The sequence below is a fragment of the Panthera pardus genome, unplaced genomic scaffold (genome assembly GCF_024362965.1).
Source record: "Panthera pardus isolate Hobbes unplaced genomic scaffold, ASM2436296v1 HiC_scaffold_13, whole genome shotgun sequence".
In the NCBI taxonomy this organism is placed as follows: domain Eukaryota; kingdom Metazoa; phylum Chordata; class Mammalia; order Carnivora; family Felidae; genus Panthera; species Panthera pardus.
Genome location: NW_026526688.1, coordinates 143,464,039 through 143,482,527, shown reverse-complemented (window position 1 = coordinate 143,482,527; position 18,489 = coordinate 143,464,039). Strand labels below are relative to the sequence as shown.

The window sequence follows — 18,489 nt, the reverse complement described above, 5'->3', positions numbered from 1 at the left end:
TAAATCTCACTTGATAGTGGTGAATGATTCTTTTAATGTACTATTGGACTTGATTTGCTGATATCTTGCTGAGAATGTTTGCATCCATGTTCATCAGGGATATTGGCCTGCAATTCTCCTTTTTAGTGGGGTCTTTGGTTTTGGAATCAAGGTAATGCTGGCCTTGTAGAATGAGTTTGGAAGTTTTCCTTCCATTTGCATTTTTTGGAACAGTTTGATAAGAATAGGTATTCACTCTTCTCTAAATGTCTGGTAGAATTCCCCTGGGAAGCCATCTGGTCCTGGACTTTTGTTTGTTGGGAGATTTTTGATTACTGCTTCAATTTCTTTGTTGGTAATGGGTCTGTTCAAATTGTCTATTCCTGTTTCAGTTTTGGTAGTTTGTATGTTCCTTAGAATTTATCCATTTCTTCCAGATTGCCCAATTTGTTAGCATATAGTTTTTCATAATGGTTTATATGATCTCACAATGGTTTGTGTTTCTCTGGTATTGGTTGTGATCTTTAGTCTTTCATTTGTAATTTTATTTGGGTCCTTTCTCTTTTCTTTTTGGTAAGTCTGGCTAAAGGTTTATTAATTTTACTTATTATTTTAAAGAAGTAGCTCTTATTTTCGTTGAGCTGTTCTGCTGGTTTTTTATTTTGTTTCTGTATCATTTATTTTTTCTCTGATCTTTATTATTTCTCTTCTCTTGGGCTTAGGCTGTATTTTCTGTTCTTTTTTTAGGTCCTTTAGGTATAAGGTTAGATTGTATATTTGAGAGTTTTCTTCATTTTTGAGGTAGACCCATATTGCTATATACTTCCCTCTTAGTACCACCTTTGCTGTATCCCAAATGTTTTGGACTGTCCTGTTTTCATTTTCATTTGCTTCCATGTAAATTTTAATTTCTTTTTTAATTCCTTGGTTAACCCATTCATTCTTTAGTAGGATGTTCTTTAACCTCCATGTATTGGTGGCCTTTCCATATTTTTTCTTGTGCTTGACTTTAAGTTTCATAGCATTGTGGTCTGAAAGTATGCATGATATGATCTCAGTCTTTTTATACTTGCTGAGGGTTGATTTGTGTCCCAGTATGTGATCTATTCTGTTCCATGTGCACTTGAGAAGAATATGATTTCTGCTGCTTTAGAATGAAATATTCTGAATATATGTGTTAAGTCCATCTGGTCTGGTGTGTCACTCAAAGCCATTGTTTCTTTGTTGATTGTCTGCTTAGATTATTTGTCCATTTCTTAAGTGGGGTGTTAAAGCCCCCTATTATTATTATAATTATCAATGAGTTTCTTTATATTTGTTATTTATTGATTTATATATTTGGGTGTTTTCAAGTTGGGGGCATAAATGTTTACAATTGTTAGATCTTGTTGGATAGACCCTTAATTATGATATAGTACCCTTCATCTCTTGTTACAGTCTTTGGCTTAAAATCTAGTTTTTTTGATAGAAGTATGGCTAGTCCACCTTTCCTTTGATGTCCATTGGCATGATAGATGATTCTCCATTCCCTCACTTTAGATCTGCAGGTTCTTTAGGGCTAAATTGAGGCTTCTGGGGAGCCTTGTGGCTCAGTCAATTAAGTGTCCAACTTTGGCTCAGGTCATGATATTGGGGTTCATGGGTTCAAGACCTGTGTTGGGCTTTGTGCTGACAGCTCAGAGCCTGGAGCCTGCTTTGGGTTCTGTGTCTTCCTCTCTCTCTCTGCCCCTCCCCTGCTTGCACTTGGTCTCTCTCTCAAAAATAAAAATTAAAAAAAAAATTTAAGTGAGTCTTCTGTAAGCAGCTTATAGTTAGGTCTTGTTTCCTTATCCATTCTGATACCCTTTTTCTTTGGTTTGGAGCAGTTAGTCCATTTACATTCAGAGTAATTATGGCTAGATAAGAATTTAGTGCCATTGTGTTATTTCTAAAGTTGCTGTTTCCAGAGATTTTTTTCTGTTTCCCCCCACCCCCTAGTCTTTGTTGCTTTTGGTCTTTCCCACTCAGCATGTCCCCTTTAATATTTCTTGCAGGGCTGGGTTAGTGGTCTCCTTTTTGTTTGGCTGCCAGTGAAACTCTTTATCTCTCCTTTTATTCTGAATGACACCTTTGCTGGATAAAGCATTCATGGCTGCATTCAACAGGTTGAATATATCATACCACTCTGTTATGGCCTGCCAGGTTTCTGTGGAGAGAGATGCTGTGAACCCTATTTTTCTTCCCTTGTAGGTTAGTTGTAGGTTTGTTGAATTTAATGGGAGTTCTCTGTGCCTCCTGGAGTTTGATATCTGTTTCCTTCTCCAGATAGGGAGTTTTTTAGCTAGTTTTGCTCAAATAAATCTGCTCTTCTCCTCTTGCTCCTTTTAAGACTTTTATGATACAAATATTATTATACTTTATGGAGTCGCTGAGTTCCTTAAGTTTGCATTTGTGATCCAATAATTTCCCTTTCCTCTTCTTTTCAGGTTCATATTTTATATAATTTTATCTGTTCTGTTACTGATTTATTCTTCTACTTTGTCTATCTTCATTGTCATTATATCTAGTCGTTTTTGCATCTTTGTTATAGCATTTTTTACTTGGCCTGATTAGTTTTTAGTTCTTTTATCTCTGAAGTAAGGGATTCTCTAGTGTCTTTTATGCCTTTCTCAAGTCTATCTAGTATCCTTGATTGTTGTTGTAAATTCTGGTTCAGGAATATTACTTATCTATTTTGATTAGATCCCTGACTTAGAGCTCTTCCTCGTCTTTCTTTTGGGGTGAATTCATCCATTTTGGCATTTTGTCTGTGTCACTGTTTTTTTGTGTATTAGGAAAGCCTAGTATATTTCATTCTCCTGAGAGTAACGACTATATTAAGAAAAAGATCTATACTGTCTAGGGCCTTGTGTTTCGGAATTGTTTCAAAGTGTGCACTCTTTTGTTGTGTTTTGGCTGTTCTTTCCCTCAGGTCAGTTCACTGCAGAGTTTCTCCTTGCCTGCATAGGGAGTGTTTGGACCTTGTCCACTGTGTGGCAAGTTTTAATTAGGTGTGTTTTGGTTTGCTTGTTAAAAGAGGCTAGATCCTATTTCCCCTAGAGCTGAAGCTTTGCGGAACTCTATGATCAGTAGCCTTCGTGTGTGCAAGGGGTTTATGCTGGTCTTCTGGTGGAGGGGTTTGCTGAGCTGGTTCTCAGGCCAACTTGGCCTAATAAAGATGCATGCACAGGGTGCAGGGAGATGGGGCTTGGTGTAAGTGCCTCCAGCCTCCACTTGGGGATGCTGTGTTGCTCACTGAGGTCTGTCAGTGCTAGTGGGTGGGAGTGGGGAGGGTGGGGAGTTGGGAAGGGAACGGCATTAGCCCACTCTCCTCCCCAGAGATGGGAGTTTGTACCCACCGCTGTTCAGGAAGCCCTTCACAGAAGAGTGAACAATTTCCCCTTTTGTGTCCCCAGCTTCCATCAGATCCCTGCCTTCACCCAGTGTCCAAGCTATCTGCATGTTAGGAGGCACGCTAGTCCCGTGTTTTTTTCTTTTTTTTTTTTCTTTTTTTTTAAATTTTTTTTTTCAACGTTTTTTATTTATTTTTGGGACAGAGAGAGACAGAGCATGAACGGGGGAGGGGCAGAGAGAGAGGGAGACACAGAATCGGAAACAGGCTCCAGGCTCCAGGCTCCGAGCCATCAGCCCAGAGCCTGACGCGGGGCTCGAACTCACGGACCGCGAGATGGTGACCTGGCTGAAGTCGGACGCTTAACCGACTGCGCCACCCAGGCGCCCCCCGTGTTTTTTTCTTAGGCATGCACCTGGGTTTCAGAACTCCAAATTTTGGGGACCTGGCCAGGTTGGAACAGGCACTGATCCTCGGGGGGGGGGGGGGGGGGGGGGGGGAGTGTCTTACCACTCTGCAGCTGGTGCTGGTTAGTCCAGAAAAGCTGTAGCAGCTTTTGCACAGGTGTTGGGGTTGATGGTAAAGCACAGCAAAGAGCTGGCACCAAGTTTGGTGCTTTCAGCAGGTATCTCTGTTCCTATGCTAATTCGCACATTGGTGCCCATCAGCTCTTTTGTCTCCTGAAAGACCATGCCACTTCTCCCAGGTGCACTCCAGGAAGAGAAACTGTCTCTCACAGTGTGACTTAGGGGATCCTCAGATCACGTTGTCTGCTCTGGGCCTTTGCCCTCCTTCCCCACAGGAGCACCACTGTGCCTGTCAGGCTCTACCTGGTGGTGGTGCAGACTTTTAAAACTTCAGACTTTGAGCTCCACTGCTTGTTAAAACTTGGAATAATCAGGCTTTCTAGTTTTCCCAGTCAACAGTTTTTGGGAAATGTTTCTGTTATGCAATCCCCTGTGCTGCTTTCTGTTTCTCTTTCTCTCTCCTCTCTCAGAGATCAAGGTTCCTTCCCCTCCACAGTAGCCGCAATTCTTTTATCCCCAGAATCACATCTCCATACCTCCTACCTTCCACGATGTGACTTCTTTTCTCCCTCTAGTTCTTCAGTTTATTCTCACAGCATTCTTATCAGTTTCTTGGGTGTTGGGAATTATTGGGTATTTATCTAGCTGTGTTCAAAAGTTGAGGCAAGCATAGGGTCCCCCTACTGCTCTGCCATCTTAACTCCTCCTCAAACCCTCTCAGCATATTTTTTTAGATTCATCTACATAGTTGCATGAGTCAGTATTTTGTATGTCTTTACTGCAGCATAGTATTCCATTGAACAAATACACCAGTTGGTTTATCAATTCTCTTGTCAGTGGACACCTCATCTCTTTCGAGATTTTAGTTCTTACATATAAAGCTACCACAAACATTTTTGTAGAAATCTTTTTCTAGATGTATGCTTTCATTCTTTTTCATTCCTGTAGCAGAGCAGAGTGATTTTTTTTTTTCTCATACCCTGAGATCAAGACCTGAGCTGAAATCAAGAGTCAGATGCCTAAGCCACCCAGGCACCCCAAGAGGGATATTTTTAAAACATAAGTCACATGGCACTCCTCTTCTTATGACCCTCCAGCAACTTCTAGTTATGTTTAGAATTAAACCTAATTTTGTAACTGACTTTTTTAACGGAGTTCTCTGTGATCTGTCCCTTACCTATTCATCCGTCTTCATCTCATATTGTTTTCTCTCAGCTACTATACTCCAGTCACAGTGATTAGCTGTTTTCTTTATCTGGAATGCTTTTTCCTGTTTATGCATGGGTGATTTCCTTCTTGGCATTTGGAGTTTAGTGCCTTTTTTTAATTTTTAAAAAATATTTATTTAGTTTTGAGAGGCAGACACACAGAGCATGAACAGGGAAGGGGGCAGAGAGAGAGGGAGACACAGAATCCAAAGCAGGCTCCAGGCTCTGAGCCGTCAGTACAGAGCCTGATGGGGGCTTGAATCCACTAACCATGAGATCATGACCTGAGCTGAAGTTGGAAGCTTAACCGACTGAGCCACCCAGATACCCCTTTAGTGCCTTTTCTTAGCATACGGTCTAAAGCAGCCATGATCTTACTTTAATTCTCTGCCTGGTATTTCTCTTTATCTGATATTTGGTTAGTTTTTTCTTAGTTTAGTGTCTATTTCTCCACAATAAAATGTAAGGCCCAAAAGAGCAGGTACCTTATCAGTCTTATTCACAACTGCATCCCTAGCCATTTAGAATATCACCTGGCATATGGAAGGTATTCAGTAAATACTGGATAAGAAGATGGATAGATGAATGAATCTATACAGACTTTAAGAAACAACATAAATAAGAATTGTATGTCTTGAAAAAGAATTTCCATTGATTCAGATTTCTACATTAGGACATGGGTATTATTGATTTTTCTAGATTGAAGAACGAAGTTTAATTTAAGATTGTAATTTCCCCAGAAGTTAGTATGGATTCAAGTAGGTAGAATCAATACAAATATTCTCAGCTAGCTATAGTCCAGAGTCTTCATTCCAAGGACTATGGGGTAAATATACAAAGGGTGATACTCCTAAAAAGCTTCTTAAGTAAATGAAGGAATGCAAACTCTTCCGTGTACATTACATATACGGCCATGGATAGTGTTGGAGGAATAATGAGGAGAGTTGTGCTTGTTCTCGTTGTTTGTGTACTTTATGTTAGTAATCAAGCTAATCCCAGGGGATATATCGATCCAGTGTCTGTTGTTAATGGTTGAATTCTAATTGCAAAGAGCAAAAATTATGAAACAGTATCAATAAAAGAAACTATGATCAGTGCCAATTGAGTGATTCAGACAATAAGTAATATGGAGGTTCATAGAAGAATGTACTCCTTATGATCAGGAGTGTTCACATGAATATTGTATTCATTTAGAAAGATGGCCAGGAAGGGAAAACAGCATATGCAATTAGAGAAATGTCACAACAAAAGGCAGGAAGCCAGCCAACCAGTCAGGCTGGTTGGTAGAATCTCATGGGAATGGTAACACCTTTTTGGGATTCTGTAGGGCCTAGTTCTCAGTTTTACAGTCCAGAAACTCCCATTTTTTTCCTAATCATCCAGAGTAAAGAATTAATTTTGTCAAATAATTAGTTCAGTTGACCAAATCTACAGGAGACTAAGACTATTTATTTATTTATTTATTTATAATTAGGATCTCCCAGTGACTGGGAATATTCAGTCTGGTATCCATGTCACTCTTTTCCAGTATCACGGTATCTAGAAAGTTGAATTAGCAATCAGAGTGTTGTCTGGTGAGCATAGAATCAAAACAAAGGATCCTTCTATTCTTGTTTTGAATGGGGATTTGCCTCAGGGGAGAGAAACTTTGTGTTATCAATATGAAGAAAAATTAGGGGAAAAAAATCAACCTTTTAGGGACAATAGCAAGCCAGCTCTTCTTGTTACATCCACAGCCAAGACTACATGAATCATTTGAATAAAAATCTAAATTACAGTTTTCCTTAAATTCATATTCCAGTTTTTTCAAAGCTTTGGATATATTCTCTTTCTTTGTATTCATTGATCTGAGTCCAGTTTTTATTTTTATTTATTTATTTATTTATTTATTTATTTATTTTTTTTTTTAATTAATTTTTTTTTTTTAACGTTTATTTATTTTTGAGACAGAGAGAGACAGAGCATGAACAGGGGAGGGGCAAAGAGAGGGAGACAAAGAATCTGAAACAGGCTCCAGGCTCTGAGCCATCAGCCCAGAGCTTGACGCGGGGCTCAAACTCACGGACCGTGAGATCGTGACCCGAGCCGAAGTCGGACGCCCAACCGACTGAGCCACCCAGGTGCCCCAATCTGAGTCCAGTTTTTAAAGAAAACAAGAGTTAAGGAAATATTCTGTCTTTAGTTTCAGTTTCAGATGCTGCTGATTGATCTTTAATCCTCCAATTATGGCATCAGGCCAAAAGAAACAGAGCACTCTGACCTATTTGTTGTAGACCAAGAAAAAAATGCTTTCCGAGAAACCAGTGTGCTTAGAAGAAATTTCCTAAAAAAGTGAGCAGGAGTTCAGTGATTTCTGTAGACTTGGGAATTCCCTCAGTTGATGTATAATATTCCTTGGACGTGTGGGAGAGAAGGGCATAGCTTTCCCTTTCATAGTTTTTATTGAACTCCCATAAGATTCTCTTAGCTGATGTTTGGTAATACTGGTTACACACTTTTAAATTATTTATATGTTTCCTCATTCATAGCCAGCATGAGCAAAGTGCAAAGTGGGTGGGTAGATCCTTAAAATCATCATGATTGGGAAGGCTGAGAATAACTTCTGTTTAGATGCATTTTAGACCATATGGTGTTTTGCTTTCTTCACACTTGATAGGATGATGAGATGGGCTAGACATTTAGATATATAATATATAAATCTGCCTCTGACTTGCTCTGTTATCTTAGACAAATGTTACATCTGTATGCGTTTCAGTTTTCTTATTCTCAGGTACTCCTTGTAACACCTAACCCATCCACGTTTCAGGCTGTTCTAAAGATGACAGCAGATTAGAAGGGTATTTTAACAAATCTAAATGAGTTTTTCACCAGCCAGCGTTTCACAAATGTAGCCGCTCTCTGACCAGATTTCAGCTTTTCTCCCATGTGCAACAAATAGTATTTCCTTTCTGGATGATGAAGTTATTTGTGTTGTCAGATGTTTCTGTTAGTCTGCAGCTAAAGGTGTGACTCTCCTGTTAGAACTGGGGGTTGGAATCATGCAGCAGATACACTTAGGAAAGGGCTTATTTAGCTAACTTGTCTTACCTATTATAAAGAACACTGGGAATTTACAAAACAAGACAGAGATGCCCATTTTTCACTTCTTTTTTATTGTGCTGTAGGTCCTAGCCTGAAAAATTAAACAAAAAAGAGGAATTCATAAGAATTGGGGGGGGGGGGGAGGAAGAAATAAAATTTTGCAGAGAAGATTGTCTGCATAGAATACTCAAAAAGAAATTTATTAAGTGTTGGAAGTAATACCAAAGTGGATAGGTAGAAGGTCAATGCATTATGCTTCCTTTTTCTTTAAGTTTATTTGTTTTGAGAAAGAGAACCAGTTGGGAGGGGCAGAGATAGAGGGGGACAGAAGATCTAAAGTGGGCTCAGAACCCAATGTGGGGCTTGAACTCACAGACTGTGAGATCATGACCCGAGAGATCATGACCCGAGCTGAAGCTGGACACTTAACCGACTAAGCCACCCAGGCACCCCTAGATCCAAGTCTTAAAACTATCCAGGGAATTGATATAGAGGTCTCATTTCAGTATGGAAATTTATATAAGTTTATGATCTATATTTAAATCTATATGCTGTATATCTATATTATATATTATGTCTTTATACTGTATATATATTATATATCATAGTGTAAATATGTGATATAGATTATAGAGACTTACATACAAATATCTTGGATAACAGCTGACTTTTTTTTTTTTTTTTTTCAACTTTTTTTAAATTTATTTTTGGGACAGAGAGAGACAGAGCATGAACGGGGGAGGGGCAGAGAGAGAGGGAGACACAGAATCGGAAACAGGCTCCAGGCTCCGAGCCATCAGCCCAGAGCCTGACGCGGGGCTCGAACTCACGGACCGCGAGATCGTGACCTGGCTGAAGTCGGACGCTTAACCGACTGCGCCACCCAGGCGCCCCCAGCTGACTTCTCATTATTGCTTGTGGGCACCAGTAAAAAAGCCAGTCATTTAGAGGGCTTGTTTGGTGTCAGGCACCCTGCTCTGCTATTTACTTTTCTGTCCATTCTCTGATCTTCTTTATGGTTGGCTCTTCGATATCAATGGGAAAGATACACAAATGATACATTAAAATCTTTTTTGTTTTTAAATTAACAAATACCTGATTATGATAATTTTGTAACAAATATTTTCATTTTTCAAATGTATAGGTGTCTATATAAAGTGCTGTATCAGCTGAGATTTTTAGTTACATGCAGAGAAACCAACACTGTTTAGCTTCAGGAGAAAACAAATTTAGTTGTTAGTTGAAGAATCTACAGAAAGACTGAAGAATCAGGCTTGGAAAATAGACAAAAATCTAAAGGGAACTAGGTTGCAGGAGGGACTATCCATAGTCATGCTACAGGAATATGTCTTAGGAAGCCATTATTCTGATTTACACTACTACTACTGTAACTTTAAATACTTTTCTATTGATAGTATCTTTGTGGTGGTAGCTGGAGTTAAAAGTCTGGGATCAGAGTGGTCTGGCTAAGACCTTGCTTTGGTTACTGGAAGGATCTTCCTTTGGTTTTCTCTTGGGCCTCCAACCCAGACTCCAGGGGTTTGAACCTAGGAAGGCCCCTTTAAAAAAAGGAGACAGTTGTTTTTCACAACTACCCATTATAATATAGTTCTTAACAATTCTGTGTGATGCCAGGTGACTGTATATTTCTTGAAATACAAGTTAAAAATTTTAAAGGCATTTTAATTTTTGGAAAACATAAGATTGTTTCTGTTTTAAGAAGGGTTGTGGGATTTTGGTAGAAAAAAAACTGATTTGGATTCTTTTCAAAGTAAAACTGTGTAGGTATCCCAAAATTTTAGGATGTAAGCATGACTAAAAAAGTAGGTTAGGTGTTTTTCTAAGAAAAAGAATCCCAGATTACAGATCTTTTATCTCTTTTGTTAGGTTTATTCCTAGATATCTTATGTATTTTGGCACAATTGTAAATGGGATTGATTCCATGTTTTCTTTTTCTGCTGCTTCATTATTGGTGTATAGAAATGCAACGACAGTATGGACGTTCCTCAAAAAACTAAAAATAGAACTACCCTACAACCCAGCAATTGCACTACTAGGTATTTATCCAAGGGATACAGGTGTGCTGTTTCGAAGGGACACATGCACCCTAATGTTTATAGCAGCACTGTCAACAATAGCCAAAGTATGGAAAGAGCCCAAATGTCCATCGATGGATGATGAATGGATAAAGAAGATGTGGTATATATACATATATATACAATGGGAGTATTACTCGGCGGTCAAAAAGAATGAAATCTTGCCATTTGCAACTAGGTGGATGGAACTGGAGGGTATTATGCTAAGTGAAATTAGAGAAGGACAAAAATCATATGACTTCACTCATATGTGGACTTTAAGAGACAAAACAGATGAACATAAGGGAAACAAAAATAATATAAAAACAGGGAGGGAGACAAAACAGAAGAGACTCATAAATATGGAGAACAAACAGAGGGTTACTGGAGGGGTTGTGGGAGGGGGGATGGGCTAAATGGGTAAGGGGCACTAAGGAATCTACTCCTGAAATCATTGTTGCACTATATGCTAACTAATTTGGATGTAAATTTTAAAAAATAAAAAATAAAAAAATGCAACAGATTTCTGTACATTGATTTTGTATCCTGTGACTTTACTGAATTTGTGTATCAGTTCTAGCAGTTTTTTGGTAGAGTCTTTCGTTTTCTATGTAGGGTATCGTGTCATCTGCAGATAGTGAAAGTTTGACTGCCCTCCTTGCTGATTTGGATGCCTTTTCTTTTTGTTGTCTGATTGCTGTGGCTAGAATTTCTAGTACTGTGTTAAATAACAGTGGTGAGAGTGGACATCCCTGCCTTGTTCCTGGCCATAGAGAAAAAGCTCTCATTCTTTCCCCATTGAGGATAATATTATCTGTGAGTCTTTTGTATATGGCCTTTAGTATGTTGAGGTATGTTCCCCCTAACCCTACTTTGTTGAGGATTTTTATCATGAATGAATATTGTACTTTGTGAAATGCCACATTATGGAAAGAGCCCAAATCCATCGACTGATGAATAAAGAAGAAATGGAATTATTTCTCAGGTATCCAGAGGAATGAAATCTTGCCGTTTGCAATGGATGGAGCTGGAGAGTATTATGCTAAGCGACATAAGAGAAAGACGAATACCATATGATTTCACTCTTTTGTGGAATTTAAGAAAACAAATGAACCTGGGAGGGAAAAAAAAGGCAAAATGAGAAACAGACTCTTTAACTCTAGAAAACAAACTGATGGTCACCAGAGGGGAGGGGGGGGGGGGGAGGCTAAATAGGTGATGGGGAGTAAGGAGGGCACTTGTGATGAGCACCGGATGTTGTATGAATCACAGAATTCTACACCTGAAACTAATACTACACTGTATGTTAATTAATTGGAATTTAAATTAAAAAAGAAAAGAATCCCAAAAACTAAAGGTGACTGCCAGACATTTGCATATATTTATTTTTCAACATTTTTTTGGTAGACAAAAGTGTTGTTATATTTAAAATGTGTCCAAAATATTGCTACAGTTTACAAGAATAGATAAAATACACAATAGACACACACACCTTTATTGCATTAAAACATCTCAATGAAAAGTTGCTGAAAAAAATCAAATTAAGACCAAAGCTACTAATTCAGTTATAAAATATTTGCACTCATACCAGTTTTCCTTAGCTTATGTTTTTCATAGTACATTTCATAAATTATAGCCTTTTATAAAATGGGAATATATATAAGAACTTCTTCCCTAGATATATATGTGCTGTATGATTTTAGGGTAAAAAATGGATTTGTATTAAAACTATTTGGGGAATGTTTATTACACACATGTATGCTTTTGACTTATAAGGTCTTCTTGAGTCCAGTAATGTTATGTCTCCATTGTAACTAAAGGTTGTAATATGGCAGATAGATCAAGTACAGAGACATAACTTCTAGAGACAGAAATGTTTTCATTGTCACAGAATAATTATAACCATCAGAACTCTGAGGTTCACTGATGCAGAAATGCATGAATGTACATTGCAACAGGCAGGAGAAAATCACTTTCCTCTTGTGGAATTCTTATCACTTCAGTTGTCACGGTTAAACTTGTTCTAGGTTTTCAAATTTTCTTTCCCAGGACTTCATACATCTTGATATTTTAAAAAATTCATTCTTTTAATTTTCTGAAATGAGAAAATGAGAGTTTTAAAAACATTGTGCTATTCTTGTTTCCAAGTGATTGAGGTGACATGTAAAATATATGGCAGGAGAGGAAAACTAGTCATAACCAAAGACCTCTTATCAAAATGCTTCACATAAAATCATAGCAGAATCCTATTTGCAGCTGTTTTTTCAAAAGATCTGTCGTGGATAAAACCAGTTATAAAATGGAAGTAATCTGGTACCCTACCTTGATTATAATGTTTGCTTGCTTCGATTTGGGATTTAGGCATCTTTGTCCTTTATGTGCTTTCAAGGTGATACTGTTAAGGAAGATCCAAAACAGTCTTAAATTTTGGATGGAAAAACATAAGTAAAACAAAAACACAAAACAAAAAAGCTTCTACCACTGTCATCTTTAGCGAGTTCATTACTTACATCACTTCTATTTTGTTACAGTTGTTACTTGGGTAAATTATGGTGGCTTTCTCAATATCTGCCACTTTCACTCCTTTTACTCCAGGGCCTATGCAAAGACAGCGTCCCCCTTTGAACATGGGGAAACCTAGAACAGATCATAGCATCAGTTACTAATACATCTGATTGCAGCAGATCTCTGTAGTTTATAATCCTGGTGAAAAACATAAGCAGGGTTTTCATTAAGGATAAAGATAGCAATTTGTCAAATAGCACTTGACACTGCTGTCACTGGGAAAGGAACTAAAGTCAGGTGTTAATTTTTCTCTTTAAATTTGTGAACAAACCACATTAAAGAATAAAGGGAAACATGAAGGTTTATTGGAGGTTAAGCTTATTTGCCTCTTGCTTTTAGGCTCAAGAATTTTTCCAGTAAGCTAATAACATTACTTCATATAAATCTTAACAGACATTTAAGATTATTGCTTAAGGCTCTTGGCAGATATTGTAGCCAAATCAAAAATTCCATGAAGTATATCATTTCTAGTTTCAATAATCATCTCTAGTGCCTTACATACTTCAAACATTTTCTGCCAAAGCAGTAGTAACTTCTAATGTATGAGGTTAAATAAAAATTGAATCTTTTAGGAAAAGATGGAAGAAAAGACATTTGAAGCACTAGAAAAGAAATTTATAGGTTAAGAAATAAAAAGTAGCATATACCTTGAACAATTGTAGCACAGAATATCACAGCCAAGACTATAACCATGCCCTTCACACTCATGTTTGTCTTTCACTGCTGTTGCTGCTGCTTCAGCATTAGTACTCTTCTTGGAGGGAATAGAAATGCTGAACATGAAAGGCAGTTCTTTATCAGCATATGTAGGGCATTTTTATACACGTGCATTCCTCTTAGGGCAACAGGAATTCCCCTCCTTGAGTCATGGTGCTTTTTTGCTTCCATGAGTTTCTGTTTTGTTATTTTCTAAATATCACTGTCCTTTCCTATATGTTACAGTGCTGCAAGTAATAGGAATGTGAAAGCACTTTTTAAAGAGTAAAGAGCTATATAAATATAGAATAGGGGCACCCAGATGGGAACTAGCCTTCTCAAAGTAGCATTTCCTAGAAATGTATTTCATTATGGAACTAACAACGAACAATGAATTCTGATTGCCATTCAGGAAGATTGTCTTCCTATTTTCAGTCTATTCATCCTCCCTTCTTCACATAACTGTATAAAAGAACATTTTTATTTTTATTTTTTTATCACTTTACTTTTGCTTTTAGGTCCAGATTCTCACCTGTAAGGGGTACCTTATTTGACATCAAATGACATTTATTTAACCTTATTTATATGCTGACTATAATTGCACATTTAAACAAGTGTCCCTGTACTTCTGAATTTATATCCATTTCTTTTTGCACATTTAACAGTTTTTACTTTATATATATTTTAGCACTGTTATTTACTGTATAAAGTTGTGGGACTTGTTGATTTAAAAAAAAAATGACCGTCTTTTCTTATGTATCTTTACCTTTTCCACTTAAGCTTTCTAGAGCTTTTTGTTTTAAGTGGGTCATATATGCTGGGGTGCCTGGGTGGCTCAGTCAGTTAAGCGTCCAGCTTTGGCTCAGGTCATGATCTCACGGCTTGTGAGTTCGAGCCCTGTGTTGCACTCTGTGCTGACAGCTCAGAGCCTGGAGCCTGCTTCAGATTCTGTGTCTCCCCTCTCTACCCCTCCCCTGCTCACTCTCTGTCTCTCTCTCTGTCTCTCAAAAATAAATACTAAAAAAAGAATAAATGGATCATATGCAGATACTTTAAAATGTCATACCTAAAGGACTTTTAATGGGTGAATTTAATTATTTAGTGGATAACTGGTTGTCTGTAAACTTTTAAAAATGCTTTCCTGCTATTTTTTGTTTTCTTTTTTCTAAGTTACAGTACAGTTAATAGTGTTCTTTTAGTTTCTGGTGTACAATATAGTGATTAAAAAATTAACGTACTTTTACTCAGTGTTCCTCATGATAGATGAATTCTTAAGCTTCTTCACCTATTTCACTCATTCCCCCCACTCACCTCCTCTCTGGTAACTGTCAGCTTGTTCTCTATAGTTAAGGGTCGGTTTTTTGGTTTGTGTCTTTTTTTTCATTGTTTTTCGTAAATTCCATATAAAAGTGAGATCATATGGTATTTGTCTTCTCTGGGTGACTTATTTCACTTAGTATTACACTTTTTAGATCCATCCATGTTGTTGCAAATGGCAAGATTAAGATTTCATTCTTTTTTATGGCTGAGTGTGTGTGTGTGTGCCACCTTTATCCATTCATCTCTGGATGGACACTAGGGCTGTTTCTGTGACTATTATAAATAAGGTTGCATATATCCTTTTGAATTAGTGTTTTTGTATTCTTCGGTTAAATACCCAGTAGTGTGATTATTGGATCGTATGGTAGTTCTATTTTAAAATTTTGAGGAATCTCTTATTTTTTCCATAGGCACGGCGGCGGTTTGCATTCAGATTGCCTTCTCAATTTAAATTTCTTTTCTTTAACGTTTTTTTTTTATGTGACTTGAAAAGAATACATTGTTTTACATTTTGCTAGTAATCTTTAAAATTTTTGTTACCTTTTCTATTTACATCAACTGTAAATAGTAGCTTATAGTTCCTCCTTTTGTAAGATGAGAATATAACCTAATTTTGTTACATAATCTGGGATATATAGATAGTTTAGTGTTTTCAGGTGATTATTTTTTATTATTGAGCTTCTTTTTTGAGAATTATCATTTACATTTTATCCTGAAATCACATACTTATTTACATATATTCCACATACAAAATTCTTTTAAAAATTAAAAATTTTTAAATTTAATCTTTATTATTTTCACAGTCTAATTTTTATTGAGATATAATTTAGATCTCCCAAAATTTACCTTTTTAAAGTATACAGTTTAGCGGTTTTTAGTAAGGTGGTATATAATATCTGATAATAAAAACTATTTTGTTTTCATTCCATTAGTCTTGGCTTCAGGAGTAGATTTACTGGATTCGTCACTTACATACAACACCCAGTGCTCATCCCAATAAGTGCCCTCCTCAATGCCCATCACCTATTTTCCCCACCCCCCAACCCTCCACCCTAATAAACCTTCAGTTATCTGTATTTAAGAGTCTCTTATGGTTTCCCTCCCTCTCTGTTTGTATCTTATTTTTCCTTCCCTTCCCCTATGGTTTTCTGTTAAGTTTCTCAAATACCACACATGAGTGAAATCATATGGTATCTTTCTCTGACTTATTTCACTTAGCATTAATACCCTCCATTTCCATCCACATTGTTGCAAATGGCAAGGTTGATACTATACATGGAAAACCAGAAAGACTCCACCAAAAAACTGCTAGAACTGATACATGAATTTGGCAGAGTCGCAGGACATAAAATCAGTGTACAGAAATTGGTTGCATTTCTATACACCAATAATGAAGCAACAGAAAGATATCAAGGAATTGATTCCATTTACAATTGCACCAAGAACCATAGTATACCTAGGAATAAACCTAACCAAAGAGGTAAAAGAAAACAACACTGAAAACTATAGAAAGGTTATAAAAGAAATTGAAGAAGACACAAAGAAATGGAAAAGCATTCCTTGCTCATGGACTGGAAAAACAAATACCGTTAAAATGTCGATACTACCCAAAGCAATCTACACATTCAGTGCAATCCCAATCAAAATAGCACCAGTATTCTTCTCAGAGTTAGAACAAAGAATCCTAAAATTTGTATGGAACCACAAAAGACCCCAAAAAGCCAAAGTAATGTTGAAAAAGACAGCCAATGCTAGAGGCATCACAATCCCAGAATTTAGCCTGTATTACAAATCTGTAATCATCAATACAGTACGGTATTGGCACGAAAACAGACGCATAGACCAATGGAATAGAATAAGAAAACCCAGAAATTCCTTGAGGCTTCTAATGTGTCACCTGTTATTTACTGCCTTTGCCTCCAGCTCATGTCTAACTGACTGCCTACTCTGTCAGTCCTTTCTTCTCTTTCTGTCATGGTTTGCTGGCTTTCTTCAGTGTTACATTTGCATTTCTTTTTATTTATTCTTTTCATGTCTATTACTGGATTTTGATTTATTGTTACCATTATGGTTGTATGTAATCTTTTGTGCACATAGCTATCTATATTATGTTGATGATCTTTTAAGTTTGAAACCAATTTTTAGTCCCTTTATCCCCATGTTTTAGGTATATGGTGTCATATTTTACATCTTTTAATTTTGTGAGTTCCTTGACTAATTTTTTTAATAAAAATATTCATTTTTGCTGCTTTTGTGTTTCTTATTTTCATACTGTCATTTTGGTCTTTCCACTCAGAGTCCTCTTTAATATTTCTTTCAGGTCTAGTTTAGTAGTCCATGAACTCCTTTCATTTTTGTTTTTCTGGAAAACTCTTTATCTCTCCTTCTATTGTGAATGATAGCCTGGCTAGATAGTGTATTTTTGGCTGTAGATTTTTTCCCATTCAGCACTCATGTTAGGCTTGCCAGCTTTATGCTGAAAAATCACTGATAGAGTTAGGAGATTTCCCTTGTATGTAATTGTTTTCTTTGGTCTTGATGCTTAATTTTTCAACATTCTGCCATTTTAATTACAATATATCTTGGTGTGGATCTGCTTTTGTTGATTTTGTTGTGGGTTCTTGGTGCCTCCTGGCTCTGGATATTAGTTTCCTTCTCCCAGATTAGTGAAGCTAATAATTTCTTAAAATAAATTTTTCTGCCCCTTTTACCCTTCTTTTGGAAGAATGTTATTTTATTTTATCCATCAAATGTTATACATTTGATGGAATCACTGAGTTGCCTAAGTCTGTTCCACTTTGTAGATGTCTTTCTCCTCTTTTGTTCAGCTTGATTACTTTCCATTACTCTGTTTTCTAGGTCACTAATTCATTCCTGCGCTTCTTCCAGCCTGCTGTTCATTCCATCAAATGTGTTTCTCATTTCATTTAGTAAACCCTTTGTCTCTGTGTTATTCCTTCCGTAGCCATAATAACCATACTGACCTTCCCATGCTTGAGAGAGCCACTGCTAGCCATTTATCTTTCTTTTCCTTCTCAGAATGCCAGAAATAATGGAATCAGAATCTTGGCACACCTTGTATGAAAGATTACTGAACTCAACCAAAGTTCTGGTTTTAAAGGAAAGACATCTGAAAGATAAACACAAAGAGAAAAAATAAGCTTTGAGTTTCCAGTGATTGAAGATTTGAAAAATAGTTACAGTTCAGTTTCCTTTGCTTCTTAACTATGCTTGTTCATCATCAGATACAGGCTATCTATTGTATCTTGTTCCTGGAGTTGAATGGTGGTTTTCCATTGTCTTAATTAAATTTATTGCAAAGGAGAGGGTTTCCAGGAATAGCTAAGCTACAGGTGATTTATTGAACTACAGCTTTTTCATTTTTTTGGAAATTAGTCAATTAAGATTTTGATCTACCATTCCTTGTCAGAAAGGAAGGCTAATGTTTACCTTCTTGGAATGAGAGTTATCAAATAACAATCATTATTTGCCTTTTAAAATCTGGCAAAGCATAGCATATAAATATTGTTTGTGTTTTTTAGGGCCAAATTTACTTGCCTTGGCATGTTACTTTTTGCCAGGTTTACTGCCAAGTTATTTTAGTAGGTTATAATTAACAAGTGTCAAAGAAACTACTTGATTTGTTTTTTTCAGTAATTCAGAAGGAA

At 36.9% G+C, this 18,489-nt stretch overlaps 2 protein-coding genes across 3 annotated transcripts in view; one reads left to right on the top strand and one right to left on the bottom strand.

Annotated features, from left to right (window-relative positions):
* The window catches only part of ART3 (ADP-ribosyltransferase 3 (inactive)), a 141,365-nt gene that overhangs the window by 41,365 nt on the left and 81,511 nt on the right, over window positions 1-18,489 (top strand). The window lies entirely within an intron of this gene.
* CXCL11 (C-X-C motif chemokine ligand 11) lies at window positions 11,603-13,590 on the bottom strand. Its single transcript, XM_019467208.2, has 4 exons — window positions 13,453-13,590; window positions 12,751-12,877; window positions 12,563-12,635; window positions 11,603-12,335 (listed from the first exon to the last, which is right to left on the bottom strand). The coding sequence occupies exons 1-4, from the start codon at window positions 13,511-13,513 to the stop codon at window positions 12,294-12,296; spliced, it is 303 nt and encodes a 100-aa protein (XP_019322753.1). The 5' UTR covers window positions 13,514-13,590; the 3' UTR covers window positions 11,603-12,293.